Genomic DNA, 22,684 nt, shown 5'->3' on the forward strand with positions numbered 1-22,684 from the left:
TTGGTTCAAATCTTGAAAGTGTTACTAATTGGCTTTTTAAAAGAGAATAGTCTAACCATTAAGCATTAACTAAGAAGGACCTCTGCACTTACAGTAAATGAAAGGGAAATACTGATGGTAAATGTCCACAAAAACCCCCAAGTGCCAAGTTAGTGGAACTTCTGCCCTCCCTTCCAAATGCTAGAAAGCCATTAAAATGAATTCTTGTGGTTTAATATCCAGTCTAAACTGGCCTCCACTGCATTGTTCAAAGAGCAGCATCAAGGAGTTTCTCCAAACAACTACAACCCTCTCCTAGTGGGTCTGAGGTTGTGAATGTAAAGCCTGCAGTCTGTTCTGCTCTGTCGCCTAGAGTGCTTGCTGCTCAGGTTAGTTTTACTGCAGCCATTCCCAAATGTGTAATTTGGTCCAAGTGTATATTTATTGCCAGACAGAAACAGGCTGCTGTCATTTGGAAGCTTTTGCAGTTATTTTTTTTCTTCTATTTTATTCAAATAAAAGCAATACCACAAAATAGAAAACGAAGGTTTTCATTAAACAAAAAGGAAGAACTCTCATGTTAAAATCAGTTTATTAGCTGTATATTCTGGGCCAAATAGTGACAAATACATTTTTTCCCAACAACTAAAGATAGGTGTTTTGAAAGTGCATTTTAGTTTAAATAATTTTGTAATTACAGACTAGAATGTATAATTTTAAAATTCCTATGACTTAAAAGAGCACAGTTGGTATTCCAAAGGTATCAGTGCTTGAAAGCTACAGTTAATTCTAAATGCACTAAAGTTTTTGAAGCAAATCTACCTTAAAAACTTTTTTAGTGTTCTATTTTTAAAAATATTTAGGATTTTATTTAAATTTTCTGTGAGTTAAATTCTGTATTGGAAAGATGTTAGTTATCTTCCATTAAGTATTGAGTATGTTTCTCCCATTTTATTTTTAATCAAATATTTTATAGAAATGAGTTGATAAAAGTTTAACATGTACTATTTATAATACTTTGTTGTTAACAGGCAATGTTCTGAAACTAAATTTATTTTTGTTCAGTGAACATAAGTTTAGATTTTTAAAGTTGGTAGATAATTTATCTCCACTAATATTTTTTTAAGAAACTGTGAAGAGATTAACAGGGAATAATTTTATTTTAGATTTTACTAATATAGTATGGAGCTACAACTTCTTGAAGTTTAAGTAAAGGCTAGACTTTTACTTTGAAAAAAATTTCACTGGATATATTCCAGTGCTATTTCATTTTAGAAATAAGTGTTTGCCATTCATCTGCAGAATTGTCTGACAAAGGGAATATTACTTTAAAAAAAAATGTTCAGAGATAAACCTCATTTAAGTTCTACAAAAATATTTATCAAATGGATGTACTATTTTTTAAAAAATTCCCTGCTAAGGACTTTTCATTAAATAGTCTTAGAGGGTATATGATTTCTAGAACTTGTTTTTGTTAATATGTACTTTGATGTAAAGAACATATTTTGTATGTAAAACATAAAACTTGAGTATGGTTGCAAAACACACTATATTGTTTAGGGATTCCAGAAAGCAGTTCAATGCTGAAATAACTAGTATGTAGATCATATTGTGAATGAAGCTTTGCTTTTGTAATATGTGAATAAAAAATAACTTTCTAATGATCTCGATTTTTTTTTTAAAACTAGGATCCAATTAGTTTTATATATATATATTTTTTTTTAATTGAAGTATAATCAGTTTACAATGTGTCAATTTCTGGGGTACAACACAATACTTCAGTCATATAGAAACATACGTATGTTTGTTTTCATATTCTTTTTCACCATAAGTTACAAGATATTGAATATGGGTCCCTGTGCTATACAGTATAAACTCGTTTATCCATTTTATATATACTAGTATCTGCAAATCTTGAATTCTCACCCCCTTCCTCCCCTCCCCCCCGTAACCATAAGTTTGTTTTCTATGTCTGTGAGTCTGTTTCTATTTTGTAAATAAGTTTGTCTTTTTTTTTTTTTTTTTTAAAGATTTCACATATAAGTGATTTCTTTCTCTTTCTGGCCCACTTCACTTAGAATGACATTGTCCAGGTTCATCCATGTTGCTGCAAATGGCATTACTTTATTATTTTTTATGGCTGAGTAGTATCCCATTGTATAAATATACCACAGCTTCTTTATCCAGTCATGTGTCGATGGACATTTAGGTTGTTTCCATGTCTTGGCTATTGTACATAGTGCTGCTATGAACGTTGGGGTGCATGTGTCTTTTTGAATTAAGGTTCCCTCTGGATATATACCCAGGAATGGGATTGCTGGATCATATGGTAAGTCTATAATGAGTTTTTTAGTAATTTTCCAGTTTGTAAGATACTAATTTTTTTAAAAAGGTCTTATGGCTACATTGGTTTGGATTTGTGGAATGCCTCACTCATGAGATCTGTTGCATAGTTAAAAACAAAAACAGTTCCATTATCAGCATCTTGTCTCCTTCCTAGCTGCTTCTCTTTATTTAGGATGTGACCCCTGCCCCGCACCCACCCTCCAGGTGTTCTGGCACATAAATGAGGAAGGCTGCTTCTGATGCTTAATTATGCATGTCACATCTGACAAGTGACTGACTGAAGTAATTTCTGTTATGACAAATGGATCTTTTGGAATAATTTTTTTTTTAAATAGGTCTTGGCAATTCACTTCATTGGCCTAGCAAACATCCAGTGCTACAGCATTGTTCTCATTAGTTTGCAAAATCTTAACCAAAATATGTATTTGATTGGAAATTCAGAAGTTTTAATGCTGCTTTGAAAAATATTTCTGTACAATGTTATCTTTTTCATAATGAAAAAAAGAAATAACATCTGATAAGTCAATGGTTTCACGAAAGCACAGGTACTTTTTGTTTCCTTGTCTTAGGTCTTCCAAAAACTCCGCTTTCAGCTTGTTAAGTTCTTCTGCTAGAAGCTTCAACTTGTAAGGAAGCAGTTGTTCATCTAAAATAAAGATATTCCCAAATTATTTGTGTAAATTAAATCAAGCTGGACTGTCTGATAACACCAGGAAATTAATCTGATTACTTCAGACAAATCATAATCAATCACAATTGAGTTGGTGTAATAAGTGAGCAGAAAAGACAAACTGGAAAGGGATTTTTTTGTTGACATAAAATAGTTGACTTAACAATCTTATTGAATTAACAGGCTGTCAGGCAAAAAAGCAGTGCTAGAAAATGATAGTTTGGATTTGAAGCTGAAGTTAGAACAGTTGTCCAGCATTACTTTCTACAATGATGGAAATGTTCTATATCTGCCCCATTTAATCCAGCAGTCACTAGCCATGTGGGTTGTGTGACTGAGAACCAAGTTTTTTTGTTGAACACTTAGAGAATTCACATTATATACAATTTATCTGTTTCAACAACAATTCAGTGGTTTCAGTATATTCACAGATATTCTCAATGATTACCACAATTTGAGAACATTCTTATCATCTCAAAAACCTGTACCCTTTAGCTATCACCTGCTCCATTCCCCCTCTCCCTGCCCCAGTCCCTACGCAACCACTGATCTATTTTGTGTCTCCTAGATTCCCCTGTTCTGGACATTTCACATGACTGGACTCATGACATATGGCCTTTCATGCCTGGCTTCTTTCACTTTGCATGTGTTTTCAAGGTTCATCCACACAGTACTTTGTTTCTATGGCTGAATAATCCATTGTATGGATAGACCACATTTTGTTTTTATCCATTTGTCAGCTGATAGACATTTGGGTTGCTTCTACTTTTTGGCTACTAGGAATAATTGCTATAAGCATTTTTGTACAAATTTTTATATGAATATGTATTTTTATTTCTAGGTCTCAAAGTAACTATAGTTAATCATCTGAGGAACTGCTAAGGCTGTTTTGCAAGGCAACTGCGCTGTTTTACATCCCCGTCAGCAGTGCATGTGGGTTCTGATTTCTGCACATCCTCACTAACACTTGGACTTTCTGGGTTCTAGCTGGCCTAGTGGGTGCGCAAGGGTATTTCACTGTAGTTTACATTTGCGTTCCCTGGATGACTAATGATGCCAACCATGTTTTCATGTGGTGATTGGCCATTTGTATATCTCCCCTGGAGATACTCCAGATTCTTTGCCCACTTTTAAAATTGGGTTATTTGTCTTTATTATTGATGGTGAGAGTCCTTTATATATTTTGGATACAGGTCCCTTATGAGATACATGGCTTGCGAGTATCTTCCATTCTGCAGGTTGTTGTTGCACTTCCTTGATGGAAGGAGAACAGAATTTTTAATTTAAGTGCAGTTCTAGAATCTAGTATCACCTCCACTCAAAAAATTTTTTTTAATGGGTAGGAAGAGTCAAGAGCGATTTGAGCAGAGCTCTCTTCCCTTTTCCTTTCATGTTTCCTACACCTATTTTTAAAATTCTGATTATGAAACCATTTTTGTTCCAATCCTATTCTTCAGGCTATAGATTGTAACTCATAAGGGAATCGCAAGTTGCAACCAGTGTTTTTCTAAGATGGGATCACAGAGAACACAGTAGAGTTCATTAAACACGTGGGAGTTTTGCACAACTTGTTTCTGTGCACGACTACGTTCAAGTACTGGGCTACACGTTAGGTTACAGAACAAAATCTATTTACAGATCATGGTAAAGGTTGAAAAGCACAATATGGTTAGGGCATTGTTTCTTTTCCTGATGTTCGAAGTTTTTGAAAAGGTAGCAATAATAAATATTGGTGATGCTGGGGAGCACAACAGAAAGCACAGACTAGAATCAGACTTAAGTCTGAGCCCCAAGTATTTAGCAGCTGTTCAGCCTGGGGCAAGTTACTTGATTCCCTCCATTTTCCCATCTGTAAAATTACACTTACCTTGTAGGATTCTAAAGAATATAAACAATATTTACAAGGCATTGAGCATATAAAAGGAGTTCAAGAAATGTTAAGCTGTTATTTTTTGAATCAAATTTTAAATATAGCAAGGAGTTCAATGTTTAAAACTTAAATTGTTTTATAAAACTCTAATTACCACATCCAAGTTCAGACTGGCAGTGCGCTGTGCTTGTTCAGATGCCCTGCTGCATTTACATCTGGCCTCTGACTGCCTCTCGCACTCCTTACTTTACCCCCCCAGACTCACTGGCTTCTTTTCTGTTCTAGAACATACCAGACAACTTTACCTGTGGGCTTTTGCACTTGATGTGTCCATGGCCTGGAGTGACCCTCCAGACAGCAGCATGGCTTGCTGTTTCATTTCATTTAACATCTCTGCTTAAATGGCATTTCCTCTGAGAAGTCTTCCTGATTGCCCTTTAACAAATAAGCCCTCCCATCACTCTACACTGCCCTCCCCTGCTTCATTCTTCTTCAGGGCAACAGCATATGTCCACATGTTTATTTATTTGTCTGTTTCCTCACTATGACGTTCTACTCCCTCCCCGCTCCCCAGTATCTAGAATAAAGACTAGTACAGAGTAGCCACTCAATAAAAACCTACTGAATGGATGAATACCTGGTTCCAGAGGTAGAAGTTCTAGTGCTATATAACCAAGTTGCAATATTTTAACTGAAAACCTAATGTAAATTTTATGAGTGAAAGCAAATAAACAACCCGCGTCCCAGGAACAAGAGTAGCAGTGAACAGAATCTTAACTACCCACCATACCTTTTGCTTCCTTCATTGTCTGAGAGACAGCTCTTCGGAGTGTCTGATCGACTTGATGAAGAATATTAGTTGAACAAATAATTCTGTCTGTTTCCTAGGTAATAGACATGGTTATTGGAACAGTTACCTATTTTATAAAAGAAATGGCTAAAGTGTAGGTGATGCATATGTGAAGAGACTAAAAGAAAAGTTAAAGTGGCTTTTCTGTTTCAGTTATTCTTCTCTGGGAGATGGTCCAAATAAAATACATCCTGTTGTAACTTGGGTTCCACGTAGGCAGTATGCTGGCAAATGTCTAAGAACGGGCTCTCAGAGAAAAACAAAATTCGATACCTATCTATAGTGCTTGCCAATTTCTACAGTGTAAATATTCCCATCCTTGCCCACTACAAGCTGCCAACATAATGTCAACAGGCTCTCCAACACTTCCTAAAATTTAGCAATCGGCTTTAACCAGCCAGTGCAAGCTGCCACCGAGCACCACTGCATCCAGGGTAGAGGCTGAATGCTGGTGAGACGTCGAGGCAGTGACAAAGCATCTCTCATATGTTACTCATATTTTACACTCAGCTCAAAAAGATCTTCTACAGAAAGTTCCTTCTCATTTATACTACATCTAAACTGGATGACTTACCTTTTGTTCCACATTGTCCTCCACATATTTTATTGGATTTTCCAAAGCAGTAAGCAATAAATCAGTCAACTTCAGGCTACAAGAGAAGGTAGGATAAAATAAATCCTAATATTACACATTTGTTTTTAAAGAATTTGTGTTTATGAATATAATTCTAGAGGAATAAAAGTGTTATATCCAGGATCCTAAACAGAAGGGGAAAAACAAAGTGACTTGGAAGCCAACTTCTACTTGCAAAATTCAAGTGTAAAAGCTCAAAACAAATAATAAGCCCCTCAAAAATCCCCTCATGGAAGAAATATTCATTTCCTCAGACTCATATCAGTAAGCTTTGAAAAGACATCCTCTCTCTTCCCTCAGTAAGTGCTGAACTTCAGCCTCCTAGAACTTTATGTTCCCTAAAGGACGCTCAGTCTTTATCTTCTGGCTTCTGCTCATTTACTGGATGTGAATTTACAACATTCCCCACTGGACAAGGGGTCATCAAGGGTTGAGGTGGAATTCATTCATTCATTTAACAAATATTTACTGCATATCTTCATATGTGTAAAATATTGCACAACTATGTACGTGCAACTGTGTGCTAAGCTGGGGGCGTAGCAAGATCCCTATCCTCTCTAAGCCTGATCATGTAATGGAAAGAGACAGAGAATTAATCAAATAAGCAAAGAAGAATAATTTCAGACAGCGACAAGTAGATTGGTGAGTGAAGACAGTAAACAAAATGATGACATAAGAGAGTGACAGGGCAGTCTAGTTAACATTCTTCACTTGAGTCAGGACAGTCAGGAAGCCAGCCAGGCTTAAATATGTGGGAAGGTAGAGCGGGCAGCAAACACAAGGGCCCTGAGACAAGAAGCAGCTTCTTGTGTTCAGGGAACAGAGGAGGCCAGTCTGGTTGAAAAGGAGCAAGGAGAGAGTGGTGGGATGTGAGGCTGGGGGGGTTCATCAGGGTAGACTGTGTAAGCTGTGTTAAGGAGTTAGAATTTCACACAGAATACAGGCGGTAGCCCTGAAAAAAATTAAAGCCAGTGAACTCACTGAGTTGACTCTCAACCTTAAGATGATTTTTCTCACACAGAAAAGAGCCCAGGTTCTAGAGTGAGGCAGGCTGCCCTGGGTCCAAATCTTGGCTCTGCCACTTACTACCTGGATTTGTTACTTGACTTACCTGGGCCTCCGGTATCCTATCATAAAAGGGGGATAATTCTATCTCCCCTCAGAGGATTGTTGCGAGGACTGAATGAGGTTATAAAGTGTTCAGAACATGCCCAGGACATATTATCTGCTCAGCAGCTGCTGCCAGTAGTAGCCGCAGCGGTTGCAGCGGTAGCGGCAGCAGCCATGGTGCCGGTGGTGTTAGCAGCATTACTTCACGGAAGCTGGGAAGGGTATATTTGTCACATCATCTTTCAACTTCCAACACGGGGCCACCAGACTTCAGACTACCCCTTCACTGTTATGCTGTGACTGTTTGGATATGGGAGGACAGGTGACCAAGTCCTTAAGACCCAAGACAAAACTGCAGATTATGCTCAGGGTCGGCACTGGCAAAGCTCACACCCGAGGCTCCCTGCAAGCGCTGGCCCTCACTGGTCTGAAGGCTTTGATGAGAACCTTATGTGGCTCCCGTGGAGGATCTCAATGCCTCAACCAGCCATTCACTTCCACAGCCAAACATGTTAAGTATTCCAGAAAGAGCAGCAATCAGTTGGCTGCGTACCTGCCTGCTCAAAGTTTCAAGATATTATGAGAAGTTACAATTAGAAACCTCAGCAGTAGCTTCCTTCCTATACCCTATAAACAATAGTTATTTCAATTTGTTTCTTTTTTTTCTTTAGTATGTTAAAGTACCTCTTATAAGATGCATGGAACCTGTATCCTGGGAACTAAACATTTTGAGGAATGAACTTAAAAAATTAGCCTTTTAAAAACTGCTGATCCCTTCTGAACAACAGTTAGGCAGGAACCAAGGAACTGTGGGGCAATTGCTCTAGAATGGCACTGTCCTCTACGGCATCCACTAGCCACATGCGGCTATGTAAGTAATTTAAATAAGATTTAAAACTCAGGTCGGTGGTAAGTTGCGCTGGCTATATTTCAAGTGCTCGAGGATCAGTCACATGTGGCTAACAGCTACCATACCGGGTGGTGCAAACAGAACACATCCATCATCAGTGAGATTTCTATTAGAAATGTGCTGAGGTGGGGGGAGGGTATAGCTCAGTGGTAGAATGTGTGTCTAGCACGCACAAGGTCCTGGGTTCAATCCCCAGTATCACCATCAAATAAATAAGCCTAATTACTCCCTCTCCTCACAAAAAAGACCAAAAAACAAAAAATAAATGTGCTGAACTAGAACTTTCCAGAACTCCAGAACTCTCAAGACCTATTTCATGAATGAAATGCATTAGACCCCATAGCCACAAGCCCATGGCTACAAGCAGGGTAACCAGAGCGAAGTTTAAGGCAAAGTTAGGACTTGGTCCCAACTCTATAGCTTTCCCTTCTACAAGAAAGTTACTGGGCAACCTATTTGGACAACGCTCCTTTAGCAAGAGTACCAGAGATGTGTCCTACTCTGAACTCCCTGCTCCAACCTCTGGGAAACAGAAGAATTTTAACAACAGTACACATTTGCAAACAAACCTAGGTTCACATCTCATCTGTCACTTACAGTCCCACTGACTCTGGGCAAACTAAACTTCCTCGCTCAGTTTCCTCTTCTATACAAGGGGAAATAGTAATCTCTCTCCAGGGCTGGTGTGAAGGTCAACCAAGTGGACACAGGTAAAGCATTCGGCACAGCACCTGGCGCAGCCAGGAACCCGGTGAAAGACACCTTGAGTAGGATACCTGGCCTCTGAAGAACAGGCTGGACTCTGAAGTGTGAGGCTGTTGTGTTCCCAAGCATTTTTCTCAGGGTTGGGCCTTTCTATCTTACTTCCCATCAGGTGGATGGTCTCGGCAGGCAGTGGCTGGGGTCTCTGGCCATTCCTCTGTAAACAGGTCTCCAGAGAACAGTCTAAAAAGACCTGGCAAAAACCTAATGAATCTGAAAACAATTCAAAACCAAAAATGAGTAGCGAACTATTTTTCCCAAAATGTGAAATAAACATATTAGACAAATTATCCCGCCTGGAGCAGGAAAGACCATTCGTAATACTGAACATGTAGCTCTGAACATTAAGTAAATCCACATAAACCTCCTACTCCAATTAAATTCTCACTAAAGACAGTAGTGATTTTGGTATGTGAACAAATGTCTCCATGTATAAGAAAAAAAATGTTTTGATTACATTTCCGAGCCAGCTGATAGACTTCATATCTCATACTTTGATAATAAAAGTTGTCATCTAAAATCAGAAACAAAGGTCTGGAAACAGCAGTCTTCGTTAAGAGGTAGTGTGACGGGGCCTCAGGTGCTGCAGAAGATATGAGATCTTGATCCTTCAAGGAGGTTATAAAATCTTCCCACATGGCTTCAGTCCTGTTGGGTGGGGCAGACATCTGACACCCGTTAATGACGGCCAGCAAGAAGTTCTCCAGGTACTTTAACAGTTCCTGTCGAAGCAATTTCCACTGGGATGGCTGCAAAAGATCACAGAACTGCACTTTATATTTGGCTTTGGCCAGTAGGGTGGTCATGGCTAACTGCCACCCTGCCCAATATGATAGTTTCAGAACCATTTGGAGTTCTCTAGACACAACTTGTTTCCTCCTCCTCCATGTCTCTGTATACACCATTCCCTCTGCCTGGAAAGCTGCTCAGTGATGTCAGTCCTCTGTGAACTCTTCTCAGACTCAACCATGCAGAAAGCAGCTCAGATCCTCCCTTGTCTATCATGACATCCTGTTCTGTGAATATTGGGCCTCCACTCTACCAGGGTTTACATTGTTTAGGCATCTCTATGTTCTCACTAGATCAACAGTCTCTTGTATACCCAGTCTGCAGCAGGGGGTCTGGCACCTAATAGTTACTCCAGGAACGTTTATGAAATGACTGAGTAAGTGAATAGATGAAAGAATGAAAAGCTGTTACCATCCAGGAGAAAGGAGAAACCAAAGTCAATATCCTGCCAAAACAAAATAGTCTGGCTAAGATACAGCAATGCTCATTTGCCCTTGAAATGAGAAAAGTTGTGGACAGAAAGAGTATAAGTGGACAGAAAGAGGATCAGCGGACAGGGCCCTGGGTCAACAACAGGATTGGAACGGGATAGGGAAAGATAGAGGAAGCAGGTGGAGGGGAAGAGAATAAATAGCTTGAAATTACAAGTAATCTCGCATTGCTCCAGGGCTGTGGAGAACACTAATACAGTTATGAGGTCAAGGTTGGAGAGAAAACACAAGGATAGGCGATCAGGACCCCTGTCCTTCCTGTCCATGCCTCAATACATAACTGAGATTACAGCACATACAACAAATACAATAACAAAACCCCCTCAAAAGGAAACACAGATCACTTCCTAAAAGGTGAGATATCCTACTAAGAGTGATCGGATGGATCCCATGGCCTTGGTCTGTAGGGGGAGAGTGGAAAAAATATAGTAAGAAAAGTGAGGGGAAAAGCCAGCAAATACAACAATCCCTATCAACCACTTCCAGCTTTCTCCAGGGTGGTGAAAATACTATCACCCAAGTAAAGCCGGTGCCACCAGGACCCTCACCATTTACTAAGAATGGGGAAATACATAACTTTGCTGGCAAAGTTCAAAATTTTTCCACACACCAAATGTACTGTATTTTTGCATATGTACTTATAGAATGGAATCACATATTTGTATTTTATTTATGTGAATTCATCTATATTTGGCACTAAATGACAAAAATAACTAAAACCTTCAGAATACATCAATCAAAGAGTATTTTCTCTAGAGTGAGCATGAGATGGGCAACGTGAATCTATTCTTCCCCCAGAAGTCTGTTTTCACTAGCTTCTCCAAGGGGATGCATCTCACTCCACTGAGGGTGATCTGGGGGCTTAAAGAGAAGTATGTACTTGGAACACCAAGTGGATCCCTCAGTCAAAGCCTATTTACCTTATCTGGTGGTCTACTGAGAAACAGCCATCTTTTCCTTTGCTGGCAGAGGCAGGTTTACCCTGAGATGAATGAACATAAGCTTCAGAGGCCAAGCCCTTCATTTGTACAGGATCTATTGTCATGGGAGGGACCCTAGTAAGTACTCTGCTACTTACAGTTTTGTATCCTTTTTTTGGGGGGGGGGGGCGGTGGGGGTAGGTAAGTAGGTTTATTTACTTATTTTTTTCAAAATGGAGATACTGGGAATTGAACCCAGGACCTCGTACTTGGTAAACATACGCTCTACCATTGAGCTGTATCTCCCCGCGCCCTATATTCTTTTTCTTAAAAAGGGTCCCCTAAACCGCATGACTTAAAGCTCCACAAAACCTAGATTCGTCTGGCTGGATGTTTGACTGACTGTTTAGGAATTTTTGAAGATTCTGCCCCTCTTTTCAGAACAATCTTCCCAAAGGACTTTTAAGAGGATATTTGACTGGAGGCGGGGGGAGGGGGGGTTCCACTTTGCACGCTGACTTCAGAACGGAACCCTATACTGGTGGTTGTTTGTACTTGTTTTATATTTCTAATCGACTCATTCTGCGTTAAACCAGCTCCACTCTCCTCGAACAGCTGTCTCTCCTCGATCAGGGACCCACGTCCCACACTGGGTGTTATTCAGCGCTTCTACAGCGGAGCTGGCACGTTTCCCTTTGCGCCTACAATCTAGGCCCCGCCCCCTCCGCACTGACCAATGGGTTCGCCTCCTCGAAGAACGCGTCCGGCATGACGTCATCATAGGCGACGAGGCCCACGGCCCAGCCCCGCTCCTGCCGTAACCGGTGGCTGAGGGCACGCGCCAAGGTGGATTTTCCTGCTGCGGGCAGTCCACAGAGGACGCAGAGGCCCAGCTTCCGCGGCCCCTCGCTGCGAACTCCTCTGGCGTCCTCGCCGGCCTTCATGCCGCTGAGGGAGACACGCGACGGCTGGGAACGGTGTCTCCGGAACTGTCCGCCTGTGGCGCACGCGCAGAATCTCCCACCGCTCTGTTGCGCCGCCTGGTGCCGCAATGGAGGAATGGGGGAGAGTCTTCCAATCCAAAAACCTGGCGTGGTCGTGGTTTTTGAGGTCGTCCCCTTGGTCACCAGAACCGCTGATGCTGAGCTTCCTATGAGACGAGTCCTCTAGGCTGGGGAGTCCACGGCGATGCGTTTCCTAAAACCTGGACGTTTCCTAGAGGGTCAGAGACTTGGACTTAATCTTCAATTAGAATCAGCTTTCCTGCCGACACTTGCAAACCATTAGGATCTGCGTCTCGGTTTTGTTTGGGTTGGGTTGGTATTTTTGTTTTTTTGTTTTGTTTTGTTTTTTGTTTTTGTTTGTTTGTTTGTTTGTTTTTATAATGATGAAGTCCCCTGCCCAGGAAAATCGCAAGAGAGACTTTGAGCCTCTTCCTCCAGCGGTCTTTGGAAGGTCAGTTACGGGTAATCAGAGGAGGCGAAGCTGACAGTCCAACAACTGCGCTCCTCTGCCCCACTCAGATGTGATGGGTGGAACGGCAAACGCCCCGTTAGCGCGCAGTAACATACTTTGCCGGCAGCAAGCCTGAGGGAGTAAGGGCAGGAAAGGAACGACCCTAGACTTCAATTCCAGCGCATTCATGCAGCGCACACTAGGTGTTTTAGTGTTAAAAAGAAATACTAAGTTGTGGAGAAGTATAAAACGAATTCCTTTTGTGGGGATGTGGTTACGCAGCAGGTACACAGTACATTATCTGTTTTCTTTCTCTTGGATTGAAAGTGAGCATTGAGTTAAACATACTTTTCATTTCATGTCATTTTATTATCATAGGCCCAGTGCGAGATACCTCTCCTTAATTTATTATTCTTTTTCATCACTCATGTACACTCACACTGATTTCCTCCCCCTTTCCTAGGCAACCTTTTTTTTTTCTTGTTTAAACATGATTATTTTGTTTGTTTACTTGTAGGCTATTTTTTTAAGAGCAGTTTCAAGTTCACAGCAAAACTGAGTAGAAAGTACAGAGTGTTTACATATACCTCTGCCCCCCAACCCCACAGTCTCTTCCACTGGCAACATCCAGTGTGGTACATTTGTTACAACCAATGAACTACTCATCATTATCTCCCAAAGGCCATAGTTTATACTGGGTTTACTCTTGGTGTTAACATTCCATGAGTTTTGGCAAATGTATGATGACATGTATCTACCATTATAGTGTCATACAGAATAGTTTCACTGCCCTAAAAAAAAAAATCTGTTCTCTCCCTACCTGGAGACTGCTGATGTTTTTGCTGCCTCCATTGTTTTGCCTTTTCCAGAATGTCATATCGTTGAAATCATACAGCCTTTTCAGACTTGCTTCTTTCATTTATGTCTTTTTATAGCTTGATAGCTTGTTTCTTTTTAGCACTGAAGGATATTCCATTGCCTTGATGAATCACAGTTTATTTATCCATTCACCTATTGAAAGGTGACTTGATTGCTTTGAAGTTTTGGCAATTGTGAATAGTTACTATAAACATGAATGCAGATTTTTGCATGGACATAAGTTCTTGACTTATTTGGGTAAATACCAAGGAGCGTGATTACTGGATCTTATGGTAAGAGTATGTTTAGTTTTGTAAGACGCTGCCAGACTGCCTTCCAAAGTCGCTGTACCATTTTGCATTGCCACCAGCAGGGAATGAGAATATCTGTTGTTTCATATTCTTGTCAGCACTTGGTGGTGTCAGCTTTAGGTTTTAAATATTCTGATAGGTGGGTAGTGGTATCTCATGTTACTGTGGTTTTCACTTCCCTAATAATACATGATGTTGAGCATCTTTTCCTATGTTTACTTGTCATCTGTACACAGTCAGCCTGCTGTATCTGTGGGTTCCACACTTGCAGATTCAACCAACTGCAGATTTAAAATATTTGGAAAAAAATTCCAGAAAAGTTTCAAAAGCAAAACTTGAATTTGCTCCTGCTGGCAATTATTTGTATAGCATTCACATTGTATTTACAACTATTTACATAGCATTTAACCGTATGATGTATTATAAGTAATCTAGAGATGATTTAAAGTATACAGGAGTTGTTCATAAGTTATATGCAAATATAGTATGTCATTTTAGATAAAGGACTTGTGCATCTGCAGATTTTGGTATGCACAGGGGTCCTGGAATCAATTACCCCACAGATAGTGAGGGCTGACTCTTCTTTGGTGATGTTTTTGTTCAGATCTTTGGCCCACTTTTAAACTGGGTTCATTTTCTTACAGTTGAGTTGTAAGAGTGTTTGTATTTTTGGATAATAGTTCTTTATATATCTTTTGTAAATATTTTCTCCCAGTCTGTGGCTTTTCTTCTTGTTCTCTTGGAATTACCTTTGGCAGAGTGGAAATTTTTCCTTTTAATGAAGTCCAGCTTACCAGTTACTTCTTTCATGGATCATGTCTTTAAAGTTCTATCTTAAATGTCATCACCAAGCCTGAAGTTATCTAGATTTTTTAAATGTTATCGTCTGTAAGTTTTATAGTTTTACATTTAGCATTTGTCTGTGATTAAATTTGAATTAATTTTTGTGAAAGATAAAAATCCTGTATCTATCTATATATATTTTAAACATACGGTATCCAGTTTGTTCCACCTCCATTTGTTGAAGACTTTTTCCCTCCATTGCATTGCCTTTGCTTCTTTATCAAAGATCAGTTGACTATATTTGTGTGGGTCTATTTGTCGGCCATTTTGTCCATTGATCTACTCGTCTGTTCTTTTCCCTACCACACTGCCTTGATTGCTGTAGCATTACAGTTAAGTTGGGTAGTGTCAGTCTTCTGACTGCTCTTTCTCTTCAATATTGTGTTAGCTATTTTGGGTCTTTTGCCTCTCCATATAAACCTAAAAATAATATTGTTGATATTTACAAAAGCACTTTCTGGGCTTTTGATTGAGATTGTGTTGAACCTGTAGTTCAAGTTGGGAAGAAGTGACATCTTGACAATATTAAGGCTGTCTATCCATTAACATAGAATATCTCTTTTCATTTATTTATTCTTTGATTTCATTCATCAGTTTTGTAGTTTTCCTCAAATAGATCTTGACAATTTTTGTTAGGTTTATACCAAGTATTTCATTTTTAGGGTGTAATGTAAAGCATATTGTGTTTTAAATTTAAAATTTCACTTGTTCATTGCTAATGTTAGGAAAGCAGTTGACTTTGTATGTTAACCTTGCATCCTGCAACCTTGCCATAATCACTTATTAGTTCCAGTTAGTTTTGGTTGATTCTTTTGTATTTTCTACATAGGCAGTCATGTCATCAAAAACAAAACCAGTTTAATTTCTTCCTCCTTAATCTGTGTACCTTTCATATCCTTTGTCTTACTGCATTAGCTAGAGCTTCCAATAAGATGCTGCAAAGGAGTGGTGAGAGGAGATATCCTTGCTTTGTTCCTGATCTTTGTGGGAAGTCTTCTAGGTTCTCACCGTTAAGTATGATGGTAGCTGTAGGTTTTTGGTAGATGTTCTTTATCAAGTTGAAGTTCCCCCCTATTCCTAGTTTGCTAAGAGGTTTTTTTTTTTTTTTTATCATGAATGGGTATTGGATTTTATCAAATGCTTTTTCTGTAACTACAGTACAATTATGTGATTTTTCTTCTTTAACCTGTTGGTATGATGAATTACATTACTCAATTTTCAAATATTGAACCAGCTTTACATGCCTGGAATAAATCCCTCTTGGTCATGGTGTCTAACTCTTTTTATACATTGTTGGATTCATTTTGCTAATATTTTGTTAAAAGGAACCTGGATTTTTGCATAAGTTTTCATGAGAAATATTGGTCTTTTTTTGTTCTTTTCTCATAATATCTGTCTGATTTTGGTATTAGGGTAATGCTGGTCTCATAGAATGAGTTGGGGAATATTCCCTCTGTTTCTATCTTCTCAGAGACTGAAAATAATTGCTATAATTTCCTCTTTGAATGTTTGGTAGAACTCACCAGTTATCTGGGACCAGTTATCTTTTTAAACAACATATTTTGGAAAAAAATGATTTTAAAAAATTTCATATTGTTTTATATTTCAGAATTTCAAAATGAACTATTGTAACTTCAAGTTTAGGTGTCCACTATCTAAAAAGATATGCTTTTTAAAGAACAGGTTCAAAAATAAGCATGTGATGTTGGCATCCAGCCATAATTAGGGTATAACCTTGAATTTGTAAAGCTTTCTTCACAGACCTCAGTCTCACCTGAGGCCCAGAAAAGGACAATAATATGAGATATTTACTAAATATGTGGTTCTCTTAAATTAGCAGGGTGTCAACATGGCACCATTGCATTTAGTCCCAGAGATAAAAGAGTATTTGACAGAGTCCAGGTGGTGGATTTGGGTCTAATAATGGGGCCCAGACCACTTGGGTATGGGAACTATGTCCTGCTCCACACACTCCCTTCTTCCCTCAGCCCCAGGACTATCCACTTCACCATAGGGAAGGAAGCTACGCCTGGCTGTAGTTCAGTGGCGGAAGTATTACAAACCTTCCAGAGTTTAAAACTGTGCTGCAAAATTATTCTCTTCTTGAGAATGATCTTAGAATGCAGTAACTTCTTTCTTACCAAAGAAAGCAAGTGACAACTCACATATACCTGACTCTGAGTTGCTGCCTTCTCTCCAGAATTTATGCAGTCAAGTGAACCAATCTCAAGAGACATTCATGATCATTTTCCCTCACATATAAACACATAACCTGAAGGCACTCAGGTCACTCCTGTTTAGGACTTAGTGTTAAACTCGATTTAAGTCACTATTACATTAGATTGGTTCAGTCATGTGGGCAGTGTCACCAAGTACAGTCTCAGCTGTCATCATTCTGACCCTTCTGGTCCTCAGAAGAGGAGGCTGGGCAGTAATCATGCTAGAGCAGTCACTCTGCTTTGAACTTGGGGTGAGACCGCTTGACTAACCTCAGCTTACTGGTCCTCTCCTATCAGCTCTGCCACTCAGGGGCACAGGCAATTGTGTGGGACGCTGGCCTCGCCTAGGTCTCCTGCCTACCACATGGGCTGCAGAAGGGACCCAGCACCCAGTTCCAATTTAGCCTTGGCTAAATCTTCCCATGTTGGAGGCTGTTCATTCTGTTCTCATGAGAGCTTTCAGTTTACTTTGATCCAGCTGCTTGTTCCAGACCTGCTCTCCTTACGGGGAACTGGATTCACCTGGAAGCGAGTTGAGTAGAAAGAGCAATGTGCGACAACTCTGGCTTTAAGTTTCCTGATCTGTATAATGAATGAAGTCCTCAAAAGGGGACTTAGAAAATCTGAGATTCAACCGTCTGATGTCCCCAGTATCTTCAGAAGTAGCCTTTCTCCTCTGGTAACTTTAACTCAGCACTTAAGGTCTTTAATCACTAACAGAAATGGCCAACAGTCTAGCTGCCAAAGCCCAGAATTTCTTAATCACAACAATGGCCATAAAACCTCATTCCTCACCACTTTACCCATCTTCTCTTCACTAATTCCACAGCCAAGCCTTCTGGAACCCCTTTCTAGTCACAAACAGATTTTCAACTTTATGAGACTGACACGCTGCCTGCTGCGCTAAGAGAGCAGATAGATTTTCACTTTTAAAAGGAACCTGAACTGCTTTACCTTAACCCAGACACAGTTTTGCCAGCATGACATTGCTCACAGCCTCTCCAAAATCTCACTTCTACTTGCTGAGAGGATTAAGCAAGTAGCCTAGCAGACATTTATATTTATAAACGCTGGTCTCCTTGGCTGCCACCCACTCACAGGCCTGTGAAAATGAACTTCCTTAATTTACTCTCCAGTGAGGTCTTGTTCTTACCCATTTCAGTAACTCCTCCTCTAAAATTCAGGCCAGTGTAAAATTATAAATTTATCGGCTCCTTTTCTATACTCACCATCAATGTCATTTCCAGTTGAATCAAGTCACCAGCACCAGTTTTTTCTTCTAATCTTCTTTAAAAAAACCTAACAAAGATAGCCTAAAACATGAGCCAGATAATCAAATGTTACCAAGTCTTGAACAAATTTTACACTGTCTAGTGTTTTTCTGATTCCCAAAGATGATTTTGCTCCTGGTTGTGAGGCAGGAAGCAAAGTAAATGCCCTGATGCGCTGAAAGTGAGCGCTCAGACCCAGAACGGTCACCCACCTTGCTCACCCTAAGAACGGCCGAAGTGTCCAAGGAAAGATCAAAGCTACAAGAAGTCCTGCTAAGACAGAGAGGATCTGAATGCTACCAACCTCTGGCCAATAGCGACAATGATGAAACAGATGTCAATTGCTTGGTTTCCTTTATTTGTTTTCTTTTTATTGTTGGATCATGCTTATTTATTTACACATACACACATACATACATACATACTGGGGATTGAACCCAGGACCTTGGGCATACTCAGCATGCACCTACTACCGAGCTGTTACCCTCCCACCAATTGCTTGGTTTCTTAAGCTTCCAGAACAATTTTCTCAGAAGAAAGCAATTCCTAGAGATTTCCAATGAATTTCTGTTTCCTTACTTCCATCATTGTGTTATATGTTTAAAATCATTATAAAGATGTTTAAAACAATCAAATCCTTCAACAGTCTAATAAATGAGCCTTGTATTTAACACTGTGAAGTTATCCATTTAATGTTCACTTGATATTTGTGTACCAAATATTGTGTTAAATGCTGGGGATTCACACATAAATAAAGACATCTGTTTAAAAACTCATAATTTACTTGAGAGAAAGTGAGAAAATGTACACAGCACAGAGATTAATATAACTATAAATTAAAAAAATTTACATTGCCTGTTCACATTATGTTGTATATAAAAGCACAACTATCAAAGGTAAAACTGGTAGAAAAGATTCTACAGCTTCCCCTTAACCTGCAGTCTAACAGTACAGCATATTCCTGGAGGGACTTTAATAAACATACCTCAAAATTCCACAATTTTACACAAAGATGGGTAATTTTTATTAAGAAAAAACCCCACAATATTCAAAATGAGTTGTGAAATATTCTGTAAAATTTTTGCTCAGTTCTTCAGAATGTACAAGTGTCACAAAAACATAGCAAAAAGTAACAAAACACATCCTATAGTTGATTTAGCTTGGTTGCTACCCTGTTTCATTGTTAACTTACCAAGAATTGGTTCACCTAGACTTTAAAACTCTAGGTAAACAATCTAAGTCCCCAAGAATGCAGGAGAAAACAATCCCACAAAATGGGTCCATTATGAAAGTTCTTTTAAACCAGGCATTCTGCAGCTGGAGTGGATTTTTCTATAGATACCATGTTATTCATGCTGGTTACCTTTTCAGTCCATTCTTTTTACTGGATTCATTCACATTAGTGTACATTACTGTAGATCCAAGCAGAATAAGGCTGTTAATTTTTTTTTAACTTGGAAGATAAAACCTATATAAACAAAAGCTCTTTGCAATTCCGAATAGTTTAAGGATGTAAAGAGGTTCTGAAACCAAAGTGTTTTGAAGGATCAAAGGCATGCAGTTAGCAATAAGACATGGTCACGTGCCTCCTACCTCCCTTACCCCTAATACCTATATTTGTATTTTTAAAGAAATCTTATTCCCTAATTTTAATTGTCCTCTTTACTAAGACTCTAGGGTAGTGACGGTGGCCAGAGACAGGGAAGAAACGCACGTAGCAGTAGGGTAGGGCTTTTTTTTTTAAAAGCTGCACACACCCTCCCCTAATAAAACTCAACTACTCTCGCCACTTAGAATTAACCACTGTTACTAATGGAAGAACGGCCATCCAATTCTTCTCGTGTCTTGTTGCTACCTGTGTGTGCCTTATAACAGATTCTTACACAGGCAAGGATACTGATTAACATTAGCAAAGCAAAGGCTCATGGGGCAGAATCCAAGAGAGACCAGGTGCAAGCTTCCAGTTGTCCTCTCCTAGTGGAGTTGCGTGGACAACATTTAATTTTCCCAGCAAGGATGCGTGACAACACGTACAGAGAACTGCCAACCAAGGAAGCTCATTTGAGTCTTGGTGTCCAGGGTTTTTATTGGGGGTCAGTCATGTAGGCATGGAGCACCCATGTGCTGACATGAGTTACTTAATCTTTAGCCTCTTAAGAGACCAAAATAACAGAGTGTGGCCCTCATCATATATCACATTGTTACTGCAACCCAAGGTCCCTTGTTATAAAGAAAATTTTATCAAGCAGGATATTCCAGCAGCTTAGAGGATATGACTAGGAGCTGGTCAGGAGCCAGGTCTTTGGAACGTGAGCAAGTTTTGAACCTCCTACACTTACCAAGTTAACCTTTACTGCAAAATAGCTTTAGGATAAGAAGTTGTCACCTAGATGATAATCAGGGATGTGGGCACAGATTCAGCTATAAATCAAAGAGCTTTCCCATCATTTCGTCATTTCTTCAGAAAGGTTGAAGCCAGGCTGTATTGAAAACTGTTTCCTGTCCAACAATGCTGCTAACCAGGACAGAGGTTATAAATGAGGTGGGGCTGGAGAGCAGCTAGGAATGAAGCTGAGGAAAACAAGGAGGGATGTTACTTTCTCTCCCACTTCTTAATTGCAGGCCCAGCACTGAGGCAGGGTGAGAAGGAATTCCAGGCAACCATGGGGCTTGCCAGGACCAGAAAGAAAGGGAAGCGAGGAGAGGAGGTACAACTCAAGTGCTGCTAGCTGGGAGGAAAGTTAAGTTCCATAACCACCTTGCTAGGAAGTATACTCCTGGGTAAAAGGCAGGGCAAATAGGGTAAGAACTCATTCTACTTAAAATTAAGATTGTCAGCATCGAAATTGTCATATTGCTAAATGAATGGGCCCAAGAAAATTAATGCCACAAGTCACTTCTTTATAAAACATACCTTTCAAATATTACTGGCTCATATTCTGAAAACAGATTTGAAATATGCTCCTAAAGAGCATATGGAGCTCTTGCATATTAAGTTGTAATAAACTTTAAGTGACTAAAAAAATTGCATAGTTCACCCTCACAATATTGTTGGGAAGTTTCCAACATATATTTTATGATTTGTATCAAGGAGTAAAATGGAGCAAAAAAAATCAATTACAATTCACAAGAGTAATTTATCATATTAAAATTGAGGTCAGCTCTGAACCACCACCACCCTAGCCTTGAAGAAAAAAAGCATAAGCTTGAACTTACTACTTTTTAGTTTTGCCTTTTTCTGTATCTCTTGTTTTCTAAGTTTTTTTTTAAATTGAAGTATAATAGATTTATAATGTTGTGTTAGTTTATGGTGTACAGCATAGTGATTCATTTATACATATATTCTTTTTCATATTCTTTTTCATTGTAAGTTATTACAAGATATTGAATGTAGTTCCCTGTTACATTAGGTCCTTGTTGTTATCTATTTTATTTATCTCTTATTTTGTGATAAAGATGCCACCAACTCTCACCAATCTATCAATTCCATACAACAAAGCTATAAATAAAATAATTACCAGGCATAAAATAATTACTAATCTCAGCAAGCCTACAGATAGTAGGGAACACAAATATGTATACTGATAAAGTGTGAAATCATAAGGGAATCATTAATACCTGACAAAGATTCCTGCTTGGTCTAACGTTATTCAGGCTCCTGAAACTTCTCCTAGGCTCATTTGTGTACTTCCTTGTAAAATCTAGTTTTAACAAGAACACTGCTAAGTCAGTTTAGCAAGATGCCCCTCCTTCAAGTCTGATCACCCTTGATATCTAATCAGCTTCCTCACCCTCCATCATCCCCTAGGTGATGTCTGATAACCCTGGCCTGTCATCAGCAAGAATTCTTTTAGGTTGGTTTAGCCACAATCCTCTTGACCCTTGATGTTTCTCATTAGCAATTTTCTATCCACTGACCCCCACCCTGCTCCTTGGCTACAAATTCCCACTCGGCCATGCTGTATTCAGAATGGAGCCTGGGTGTATACTAAGGTCTTTTCCTCTACTGTATAGTTCTGAACAAAATGTTTTTCCTGTCCAGTTCTAGTTTTTCTTTGACATACCTAAGAAGTGTAAGTGTAGTCCAGAGGAATGAGTTTGATGCTGTAGCAGAGTGGAGATCTGCTTGGCTTTGAATGAACAGGATTTTCCCTGTTCCGAAAGAACAGGCATTCTAGCTGGTGGGAAAAGAGGGTGCAAAGATGGGGGAGGTGGAGGGCAGGGAGGTAAGCAGGAGCCAAGGTACAAAAGGCTGTGCTCAGTCAAGAAACAAGCACCAGAGGGAGCACAGGGCAGTGGGGAGGAAGGAATGGAAGTGACTGAGAATGAAGGCTAATGACTGTAAAGAAGCTCCTGGAACTGTTCAGATGAAAGCTACTGCTTGAGAACAGAAGCA

The 22,684-nt window shown here is 39.5% G+C and overlaps 1 protein-coding gene and 1 non-coding gene across 2 annotated transcripts; both read right to left on the reverse strand.

Annotated features, from left to right (window-relative positions):
• Positions 1 to 554: 554 nt before the first annotated feature.
• On the reverse strand, positions 555 to 12,345 carry PSTK (phosphoseryl-tRNA kinase). The gene is made up of 6 exons (XM_010952962.3): positions 12,066 to 12,345; positions 9,589 to 9,880; positions 9,146 to 9,344; positions 6,290 to 6,365; positions 5,656 to 5,749; positions 555 to 2,971 (listed from the first exon to the last, which is right to left on the reverse strand). The coding sequence occupies exons 1-6, from the start codon at positions 12,273 to 12,275 to the stop codon at positions 2,772 to 2,774; spliced, it is 1,071 nt and encodes a 356-aa protein (XP_010951264.1). The 5' UTR covers positions 12,276 to 12,345; the 3' UTR covers positions 555 to 2,771.
• Positions 11,566 to 11,637, reverse strand: TRNAG-ACC (transfer RNA glycine (anticodon ACC)). Its single transcript has one exon. It is a non-coding gene; the product is annotated as a tRNA-Gly (tRNA).
• Positions 12,346 to 22,684: the final 10,339 nt, after the last annotated feature.

Source organism: Camelus bactrianus, chromosome 11 (genome assembly GCF_048773025.1).
Source record: "Camelus bactrianus isolate YW-2024 breed Bactrian camel chromosome 11, ASM4877302v1, whole genome shotgun sequence".
NCBI lineage: Eukaryota > Metazoa > Chordata > Mammalia > Artiodactyla > Camelidae > Camelus > Camelus bactrianus.

Bases quoted from the DNA above. Each gene is read 5' to 3' on its own strand.
- PSTK (XM_010952962.3), bottom strand. From the start codon at position 12,275: ATGAAGGCCGGCGAGGACGCCAGAGGAGTTCGCAGCGAGGGGCCGCGG. The intron at 9,881-12,065 runs GTCAGTGCGGAG...GATCTTTTGCAG, and splicing joins TCGAGGAGGCGAACCCATTG to CCATCCCAGTGGAAATTGCT. The intron at 9,345-9,588 runs GTAATCAAAACA...AATTGTTTTCAG, and splicing joins CTATCAGCTGGCTCGGAAAT to ATTCATTAGGTTTTTGCCAG.